Source organism: Ciconia boyciana, chromosome 1 (assembly GCF_034638445.1).
Source record: "Ciconia boyciana chromosome 1, ASM3463844v1, whole genome shotgun sequence".
Classification (NCBI taxonomy): domain Eukaryota; kingdom Metazoa; phylum Chordata; class Aves; order Ciconiiformes; family Ciconiidae; genus Ciconia; species Ciconia boyciana.
Window position 1 is genome coordinate 173,549,919 of NC_132934.1, and position 10,402 is coordinate 173,560,320.

Here is a 10,402-nt window from a genome sequence, read left to right on the forward strand (position 1 = left end):
TGGCATTATCCACCTTCTTGACACCCACTCAGAAGTGTCAAGTAAGTTGTGTGACAAGCTACCATTCTTCTTTTGCATTTATAATTATCTTTCTGTCATTTCTTTCCTAATCCATAGACTCTGACAATATACTTTCTTTTCCATTTTGCATACTGCAGGATGCAGATGGCAAGGTAGGGGGATATGACTTCTGTCATTCTTTCTGCTTTTTTACTAACATAGCTGAAAAGTCACTCTTAAGAGTAGTCTTGTGAAATAAAATGAAATTACTAGAAGCGTGTGCTCAAAGAATGTGAAATGACTATTTTCTAAATTGCATAACCACTAAGCCAGAACTCCTATCATTGTATCTATATTGGCTTAAGGGGAAGAAAGGGAGATAAGACACTACCTTTGCAGATTATATTATAAAGTGTATCCAAAAAAGTATAAAGTATATAAAAAACATTGTTTCTAAAAGACAAAGTAATACAGGATTGTTGAAATCCCAGGTTATGGACTTACCAAGACATGTGAACTACCAGGGAAAATGCCAGTTTTGAGCATCAATGTGTATCACCTGGATACACAGTTCCAGTGTATCTGAAGGCTGGTCCTAAATTAGGACCAGTTCTTTTTTGTATTTTTCTAAGAGTCAGCTCTGCACATGGGAATGGTGCTTCACCCCGTGGATGGCTACTTTGAAATTGCTGGAGCACTTCAGATTTTGATGCAGTTCAGGGCTGCATAGCCCTGCAGCTCTCACAGGCTTTCTATACCATCATTGTAGCAGTCCTAGATAGGTACATTTTTAGCTATGCTATATCCTAACATGTTTTTAACTTAACCTGGAGGGTTTCAGAGTATGGAACATGCTGTTCAGCAGAAATATTGTCCCTTGCGTCCCTCCCAGGTGATATGCACCGCCATGTGTGAGATGCTCCATAAGTCTGAAGTTCACATGCCAGCTCCCCACCTGGGGAGGTGTGCTAGCTGGTGGGCAATTGCTCACGGAGCTGACGGGTGAGCCAGCAAGGTCTCCTGCGAGGGCTGGGATGGGTCTGAGGGCGGTGCGGGGCTGCTCCAGCTTCGTGGTGCCCGAGTGAAGTCTGCCGGCCAGACCAGAAGGGCATGGTGCCTCTCTCCTCGCCTCCGCCGAGGTGGTGCTGGGGCTGCCTCGTGCCCCTCGAAGGCCAGGCGTCAGAGCTCGTCCGGAGAATCCAAGCAGCAAAAGTAAATCGGCACCTACAAGGACAGAGTCAGAAAGCGCTGATGAAAGCATGAAGGCAGGAACAGGCATGACTTTGTCCCCCGTTCTTTGGGAAGTAAGCAGTAAAAGGGGTCGTTCCTGGCACGGGAGAGAGAACCCTTACTGGCAGCGACTACGGTGTTGCTTTGGCCCCTTCTCAACATGTGCGATACCCCCAGAGCACAGCGAGTCGACAGAGATGTGCGGTGCCCCTTTGCCAGGCAGTAGGGCTCGGCAGGGAGCCCCCGGGGAGCTGTGATGTGGTCCTTTCCAAAAGCCAAGCAGCAGCAGCATCCCTCACTGTCCCTTGCTAGAAAGCCAGGTTTGCAGGCAAAGCACACTTTGTTTAATTGTTTGGGGTTTTTTGTTTTCCTTCCCGCAGTTGTCTCAGGTGAAATATGAGCTTTTTAAGAAGTGCCAATATCTCAGTGTCTACAGCTACTTGGCACAAGTCCTTGCTGCGTCTTTGGGATTCAGACCGTACCAGGCAGTGCTAGGATTGCCAGCTGACATGGAACTTTGCCTCTTTATGTAGGGAGCGGGTCAAAGAGCTCAAAATTGTGAGTCTTGTGACCTTGCTGGGGTGTCTGCTCAGCCTTGCACAAAGAGAGCTTCAACAATGTGCAACATGAAAACTGCCAACACTGGAGCGGTATGTTTCTCCTGACATAGAGAGTCTCCCAAGGGCAGGTGCATGCTTCCTGCCTGGGGCCATCTCTGTGCACCTCGGAACTCTTTCCTATACTCAGAGCATTTAAAAGATGGACAGCAGAGTCTGCTACACACCTGGGCTCCTCATCCTTCTTGCCTGCTTGGATTTCCTCAGTTGCCCATGCCTGCGAGCTCTGTTTCCAGCCTCCTCCTCTTCCTGCCTGGTTGCTCGTCGCTCCCCTCGTCACAGGCTGGCTTTCTCTTCCTGCTGACTTGCGGAGAGCCTGGCAAGCTTTCCAGTCAATAGTATTGTTAGACAGGTGAAGCCATGATAAACTTGAACCAATTCTGCTCTTAATCAAAGCTAGCTCATTTTACCTTCTCTCCCTGGACGAGCTCTTCAGGTGTTCGCTTTCTGGAGCATCTGGAGGCACCTGCAATGGAAATGTGGAAGTTAACAGGTGGCAAGGACCTACCTGTCCAATTGCTACCTCAGCTGTGAAAGGCAGATCCCTTGGATGGATTCCCTCAGCCCAGCTGAGCCAGTTCGGATGGGATCACCACACAAAGTGCCATGGCCAACCTGCCTCAGCCTTACTCTGCACGTTTGCAGAGCTGCAGGCTGGTGGATGACCTTGCGTGTCCCTGCGGCAGCAGTCCCACCTTCTGAGGGGGGAGGCTTTTGTTGTCACGCTGTTTGTGGCCCTGACATACCTCTGCTGTTTCTGCTTCTGCCCCTGGTGCAGGCAACTCCTCGGCTGATGCGCCGGCAAGCCCAGCCACCTCCTCCTCAAAGAGTTCCCCGTGGTGTTCAATGAGGAACTCCACCAGCCGTGTCACCTGCACACAGCAAGCCATTGCTTTGCACCTAGGTGGCTGGAAATGGGTCAAACAGCCTTTCCCTCTCCTGACCCTCACTTGTGCGCAGAAAGCTGCAGCTGTGGGGCTGCTCTTCCCGGCAGCTCCCCCACGAGCGTTTGCTGAAGAGAGGAGGCAGCCAGGTAGCTCTGAACAGCAAAGCTCGGGTCGGGCCGCAAGGCTGTAGCCGGCTGGTAAACACAGCGTACCTTGGCCGTCACCTGCAGCAGGACGTCCAGGGGGAGCGTGTGCTCCTCGGCTGGGCTCAGGAGGTTCGGCCCCACGCAGATGGCCAGGTTGCCGGCAGTCATCCTGCTGGTGGCTGCGTTTCTGCTGATGTTATGGAGCAGGGTGAGCAATTGCTTGAGGAGCAGGAGGTTGGCCTTGGGCAACTTGCTGGCCACCCTGAGGGAACAGGAACACAAGGTTACTAGAGGAGACGTTGTCACCACAGGTCTCCCAGGCTGATCTCACTCGAGGGAAGACTCCCTGGCCACGCCTGGTCTACAGCGGAGGGCTGCCTTCACCGAGGTACGGCCACCTCCCTCCCTCCCTGCCCTTCTGGCAAGAGTCCCTTCGTGGAGCGACCCCCAGTGCCTGCAGAACGTGCTCCAAGGAGAGAAATGCTTTGCTGTGCCGCTTTCCCCCAAAACCCCACCCCACAGCAGCAAGAGGTGGCTGGCAGAAAGCACAGCTTTTTCAAGGAGGCCGTCACTTTGCAGGCAAGTCCCGGCCTCTGCCAGTCCCCGCGGAGCGGGCAGGCTGCTCGCCACACTTACTCTTTCAGCCCTGCCAGCCGCTCCTGCCCGCTGGTCTTCTGCAGGGCGCTCATCCACTCCTCGTAGAGCTCCTCCTCGAGGAGCTTGGAGGGGATCTTACGGAGGAAGTCCTGCAATGCCAAGGGCTCCGGGTGAGGCTTTGAGCGCTGCGGCCAGGAGCACGGGCAGCATCCCCGGCACTCTGGCTCACGAGCAGGCGGCTGGGTTTCGTCTCCTGCTCTCGCAGGTGCCCACCAGCACCAAGAGAGCCAGGAGCTGCCAGGCTCCAGGTCAGCAGGGCTCACCTTCAAGACGACGGCCAGCAGGTGCGCAGGCTGGCTTTCGAGGCGGACCTCCGCTCCGCTGTCGAGGGCCTCCCTGAGCTCCCGGGAGGCACGCTCGCTGGCCGCCAGCCGGAAGATCCCCTCCGTGGATGGCCCGTGCTGGTGCAGGAGAGCCAGCAGGTCCTGCAGGGGACAGAGGAGGACAGTTGCTTGGCTGGAGACAGGCCCTGGGACAGGTGGACCTTCCCCAGGGGCAGGGGCAAGTGTGGATGGCTGCGCAGCTCTCACTGGGGTGGGACAGAGGGGTGGCTGGAGGTGGGGGACATGGGGAGGAGCCAGCTTTGTCCCGAGCCCCAGCCGGGATCCCTCTTCTGGGGACACCACCTCTCTGGAGGAGGCAGCGGGATGGGGATCCCCTGGCCAGGCTTGCTTACCTGGATGGGCTGGGGCAGTGTGCCGTCCTGGCTGCAGAGAGCTGCCAGGGGCCGGCCGAAGAGAGCCCCACTGCCGCCGGAGCCCGATGGCCCTGGTGCCTCTGCAGCGGCCGAGGTCCCTCGCCGCGCAAAGGGCCAGGGCAGCCCCCTCCTCCTCCTGCGGGTCCCGCCTGCTGCCAAGGAAAAGAGAGCAAAAACCCCTGCAGGAGAAGCGCCAGGCGAGTGCTCCCGGACCCTCTCAGCGCTGTGCCCCGGTCGCCGAGAGCAAGGGAGAGGCGTTGTTTGGGAACGAGGGGCCCCGGGGGCTCAGCTCTCTCCTGCTGCAGAGCGATGGGGACGGACGTGCCCTGTGGGAAGGGCAACGGCAGCCCCAGTGCAGCACGAGTGCCCGCCTGCAAGAGGAGGAGAGAAGGGCCGTCCTGCCCCCGTCTTCTCCAAACTCACCAGCCGAGTGGCCAAGTCCACCTTGGCTGCCAGCGGGGACGGGAGGTGGCCGCTGCTCGGGACCAGCCTGCAAGAAACGCGCTGTGCTCAGCGAGCAGCCCCGCAGCAGAAAGGGCCCCCGGCGAGCTGCATCGGCCCCTGGCCATGCGTGAGAGGTGGGGGCGGCCGAGATTGCACCCCGAGCAATCCTCACCTCTGCCTGGCCCTCGAGCAGCCTCTCCAGGCTGCCGGCGTGGAGTGTCATCGCCTGGGCAAGGGGAAAAGAGCAGAAAGTGAGCAGCAATGCAGCTGATGCTGGGCTGCAGCAGCACGTGGGGGCAGAGCAGAGACAGGAGGGACACTCACGGCATTGCGGCCGCTCAGCTCCTTCAGCAGGAGCTTGATGGAGGGCAGCTGGGTCACCCGGGCTCCCTCCACTCCTTCTGGTGGGCTGTGCGTGGGGAAGGGGCAGAGAAAGAGAACGTGTGAGACCCAAGCCGCCTTTGCCCTCTCCTGCCAGCCTGGGGAGCACCTCCAAGCTGCCCCGAAGCAGCCGGGTGTCGCCCGGCAGTCGAGCGGAGAGCAGCGGCAGTGGTGAGGATGGGGCTGGGCAGGCGTTGGCTGGACACAGCTGGGCGAAGCCGCTCCGCCAGCTCTGCCCGCTCCAGAGCTGCCCGCAGCCGTGGGGGCACCTCTCCCCAGCTGGGGAGCGGTGTTTCCGCATCGTACGGCTACGCCCGGAGCATCCCCCCGTGCTGTGAGCACGGACCGCCAGGCTGCAGTGCCAGGCAGGGCTTACCCAAGGAGCGCGCTGACCCAGAGCTCCTTCAGCGCCCGGGAGCTGCCGAAAGAGAGGAGAAACAGCCTGAGTGCCCGCTGCTCCCCAGCCTGCGGGCAGAGGCAGGCGCCGGCACAGCCCTGCCCCGTGGGGACGGCCACAGAGGCAGGACGAAGCCCCGTGGGGCAGGACAGAGGTGCTGCCCAGCCCTGCCGTGGGACCGTGGGACGTGGCACCGAGACTCACGGGAAGGTGAGGACGCAGGAGCCGCAGGGCCAGACGAGGACGAGGGAGTTGGTGGGCTTGCCTTCCTCCTCCTCAGCGGCATCCCCGGACGCCCCCTTCCCGCTGCTCAGCACCTGCAGCTGGCCCAGGGCCAGGCAGAGCTGCGGGTGCGGGGTGCTGCCACGTCTGCAGAGAGGAGCGTCAGGGAGTGACCTGGAGGTGGCCGAGCCCGGTGGCTCCCCTCTAGCACCCGCCTGCCACGGGCATGGCCACGGGTGCATGCAGCAGCAGGGTGCCGGGGGCCTGGGGCTGCTCCTTGGGTGTCCCTGCCCCGGTGCCAGGGCCAGGGCTTGGGAGGAGAGGCAGCTGGGGTCTGCGAGTCTTACTTGGGCTTGGCGATGCCCAGGGCATCCCTGAAGAGGAGGAGGTCCCTCTTCCTCGTCGCAGGGCCCTGAGTCACGCGCACGCGCTGGCGGAGCAGCGGCTCGGGCGATGCTGGGACGGGCGCGCGCTGCTGCACGGGGTCAGGGTCGTCCCTGCAGAGCAGATGGTGTCGGGCGTGAGAAAGGCGGCTGCTGCGGGGCCCGACTGTGCTGGTGTGTCCCGGAGCTGCGGGGGGAGCCTACCTGGAGCCACGGCAGCAGTTCAGCTGGCCCATCCCGCCAGGGCCAGGAGAAGCCTCGCCTGGGACACGCCGGTGGGGCTCGGGACAGCGCCCAGCCGGCCTGAGAGAGGCTGCCAAGGGGGGTCCCTGTGCCGGACAGCGCTGCTGGACCAGAACTTGCCTCTCCGCAGCACTGGTGCGTGCTGGCACAGCGCCGTCCCTGCAGGCACTGGGGCCGTTGCCGGGCCAGCGCCCAGCCGACACAACACGGCATTCTGACCCCAGCGGTGGCACTGGTGGGGGAGGGGCGCTGGGGGCTGTCCCCAGTATGCCCGTGTCTCTCTCGTACTGGGGAGCCCAGAGCTGGGCACAGCACTGCAGGCACGGCCTCGCCAGCGCTGAGCAGAGGGGAAGGCTCACCTCCCTCCAGCTGCTGGCGATGCTTTGCCCAGGGCAGGCCAGGGGACCCCTCGCTGCCGCCTTTGGGCAAGGGCACCTTGCTGGCTCCTGCTCAACGTGGTGTCCAGCAGGACCCCAGGACCTTTTCTGCCGCGCTGCTTTCCAGCGGCTTTGCCAAGCTGCTTTTGGTCACGAGTATGTGTGGATGTGTCCCTGGATGCTTCGTGCCCGTACCAGTGCCATCCGCAGTTGGTCGCACCCCATTTCTGCAGGTCTCCCAGGGCCGCTGCCACGATGGTGAGAAGGGCATGTTTCCTGCAGCCAAAGCAGTGGTCCAAATGGAAAGGCTTTGTCTTGCTCTGGAACAGGGAGAAAGAGGATGCGCCTTGGTGACAGAGTCCAGAGACCGAGTTTCCTCAACTCCAACTTTTTAACGGCAACTTTGTTCTTCTTCACATCATGTCCATGTCGAAGGTGGTGCTGGCACTCTCATGGAAAACTAGAGAGGACTTTGACTTTGTCAGCTGCAATAGAAGCAGCAGCTGCATAGCTGCTGCCTTGAGTGAGAAGCTGTCTGCAGAACCCCAGTGTGTCAAGGATGGGGATGAGGGGGAGCTCCAAGCAGCAGAGCAGACCCGAAGAGTGCAGCCCAGGGGCTTGCAGACACACCCTGCCCACTTCCCACTCTTCTTGGGATGCTCGAGACGCTTGGCAGAGAGAAGAAAGCCGTCCTGCCTGCTTGAGCCAGACCTGTTGTCTCTTTGGCTCCAATTCTATGAAGCAGAGTAAGGAGAAGTGAAAACTGAACGCCAAGGTGTTGTGTGAGTCTGCCTTGAATTTTGTGGAAGGAAAGGAAGGAAAGGAAGGAAAGGAAGGAAGGAGGGCAGGAAGGAAGTCAAGCAAGGCAGAAGAGGCGTAAAAGGCAGGCATGCAAGGGACAGAAAGAAAGAAAAAGAAAGAAAGAACGAGAATAAGAAATCCTGAGGTTTCTCCTAATTGCCCATAGGCTAACTCATCAGTGCTCTCATCCTGGCTGGGCGATTGATAGTAGGCACCCACACTGACATCTTCTTTGTTTTCCATCCCCCTAATCCTCACCCACAGGCTCTCAACCACATCATCCCTAACTGTGAGGGCTGTAAAGTCAAACCTCTCCCTTACACACAGTGCAACTCCTCCACCTCGCCTGCCCTGCCTGTCCCTCCTGAACAGCCCGTGACGCTCGCACAGTGACGCTCTCTCACCATCCTGCACCACTGACAGTAAAGCTTGTGTGCATAAGTTCCACACTCACAGGAGAAAATGGTTCCCTGGAGCATGATGTAAATACGGTTTTGGCATGTAAGTGCGGTTGCTTAACAAACGATGTTTTTCTTCAGTCTGGTGACCCACAAAATTTGAAAGCACCCAAGTTTTTAAGAGTAATCTCTGCAAGAACTGAAACGTCTCCCGGGATGTTCCAAAAGCATTTCAGTCACAGCTGAGCATGGACAGCCATAGCCCACTCCATGAGGCTCTGCAAAGAAAACATTGCTCTTTCCCGTTGCACGTGACAGCTGAATCCTGGAAATCTAGTCTGGGAACACGACTAGTCAGCCTTGACAGATGATAGAGTAGTAAGAACTTGTCTTCAAGAGGTAGCCAGAGATGCTGAGACCACCCAGTGGAACACAAGACACCCAGGCTGGGTTCAGCTCCTCTGACTGTAGATATTGCAGATATTTATATTAAAAAATTGCTGAGATCCCATTATAGTCAGCGGAGTAAAAAGTTATTCATGGTGTCCTAAAGCAGACATCTTTAGGATGTCTTTAGGCTCAACTGATTGTGTTGGCTAGGGCCTCAGCTGGATTTCCTACACAGAGGCAACTTAATGCCGTTTAAGATGCCGTAATGAAAGTAGCACGCAGAGCCTAGCAGATATGACACAGGAGCTATGGACAGTCTGGCCTTTCTGAGGGGACAGCTGGAGGCCAGAGGACGCACCTCTAGAACCTCAGACCATACGCAAATGATGCAGAGCGGTGGGTGTCACGCCCCACCTGGGGGTTGGGGAAGTAGAATCGTGATGCCGAATATGTCACGTGAAGGGCATGAGTCTGGCGTGTGGCTGAGGGAAAAGAGGTGGCCTTCCCGTTGAGTCACGAGGTTCGGAAAGGCCCCCCTTGCTTTCTGAACTCCTTCTCAGAGAGGAGTCTAGGTGCGGCTGGATCCCGTCTTAGTCGCAGACTTGGTCGACGGTTTGTGTCTAAGGGCTACGAGGACGGTAAGGGCAGCCACACGGTAGCGTCAGCGTTTGCCTGCCGGGTCCCTCTCCACCCGCTTGGCAGTGACTCAGCTTCGCAGATTCCCTCGGACTAAATGAAGGTGAAACGACACCAGACGATCAATGAGGCACGTTATTTGTGGTGGGAAGAACTTGAACGTGGAAGGCATGAACTTGAAAAACTTGGAGAGCATCAAGGGGCTGGTAAGGGTGGGATCTTATTGGAACATTTCTCAGAAGGAAAGGAAAGGGAGGAAAAGGAAAGAGAGAGAGAGAGAAAGAGAGAGATCCCCACCCTCGGATCCGGCGGTGACGATGAGTGACATGGCAATCCTCCGGTGGTGGGCGGCAGCTGGCTCCTTGGGGGCGTGTCTTTTATACTCTAGTCCCGCCTCCGGTTACGCCCCTTGAGGGCTTCTATGGTTCTTGTCCTAGAAGGTTCTCAATCGTCTGCGCAGGCGCTGGGGGTGTGAGGGTGGTCGCGAGGGCTCTCTCGGGTGCTCGTAAACCCCTTCCTCAGCTAAACTCTGTGTGACCTCTGGCCACATCTGGCAAGGCGTTCTGTAAGGGACATCAGAACAGGAACTGCGCGTCCTCTGACGCGCTGTCCACGTCCCGTCCCGTGCTAGCCGACCCCTGCCTCGCCACGCAAACCGCAGCTCGCCTCGTGTGGGATAATTGCTGGAGGTGACTTAGAAATTAAGCCTATATGCACACTTTTAGGTAAGGCACAGCATTGAAGAAGCTTCCCAGGTGGCATGCGGCTGACGTAAGGAATCCATTCCATGGAAGTTCCCTAGGCCTGCAACCTTAGATGTTGGTAACGCCAGGGGAACTTGGTGTGCTGACTTGAAGAGGTACTGCTCGAAGGCTGGAGCGGTGTGGAGATACCGTGGCCAGGCTCTGTAATACTATGGGAACTTGAAGGTATCATGGAACTGATAAGCTGCATATTTACTACCCTGGGCCAACAGCCTGTCATGTTTTTGACAAAATGCTGTCCTTTTGGTCAACTTTGCTCATGATAACATCATTAAAATACCAAAACACACCTCCATCCCAAAGGCTACCTGCCTCCAAGGTGCGACCACCCCTCACTGAGCTTGCGCTCTGAATTTTCCTAGCTTATACTTTTAAAAGCGAAGCGAGAAAGCTTTACACCGAACCTAAACAAAGGTATGTATGACTAGAGTCACTCAAGCTCCACCCGAAAGGTGAAAGATAGTATAAAATGGCTTAAGAGAAAGAGAATGTTAGGGAAGACACCATCGTGTACCACTCTGACCTCTGGGATCAGTCGATGGGCTGAGCCTCTCTTTGGGGGGCCTTTGGGCCTGGGACGCCTTTGGGTAAGAGTCGAACACTTGGTTATACCAAGTGCCTCCCCGGGAAACTTAGAAACCTCTATAGACTTGTTTTATTACCTTTTAACGCGTTTGTAGCCGGCAGTGTTACTCATATTCTTGGTATTTGCATGTGCTTTGCAGACAGTGA

General features: G+C 57.3%; 1 protein-coding gene and 1 long non-coding RNA gene across 2 annotated transcripts; both read right to left on the bottom strand.

The window, feature by feature from the left end:
* Positions 1 to 1,179: 1,179 nt before the first annotated feature.
* On the bottom strand, positions 1,180 to 4,279 carry LOC140649190 (T-cell activation Rho GTPase-activating protein-like; the record flags this gene model as incomplete). The annotated part of the gene is made up of 6 exons (XM_072856050.1): positions 1,180 to 1,224; positions 2,594 to 2,719; positions 2,947 to 3,142; positions 3,517 to 3,626; positions 3,801 to 3,962; positions 4,214 to 4,279. Coding segments are annotated over 6 exons (705 nt in total), but the record flags the coding sequence as incomplete, so codon positions are not given.
* Positions 4,280 to 4,288: 9 nt separating this feature from the next.
* On the bottom strand, positions 4,289 to 4,904 carry LOC140648314 (uncharacterized). Its single transcript, XR_012041170.1, has 3 exons — positions 4,851 to 4,904; positions 4,658 to 4,724; positions 4,289 to 4,386 (listed from the first exon to the last, which is right to left on the bottom strand). It is a non-coding gene; the product is annotated as an uncharacterized lncRNA (long non-coding RNA).
* Between the last annotated feature and the right edge of the window lie 5,498 nt (positions 4,905 to 10,402).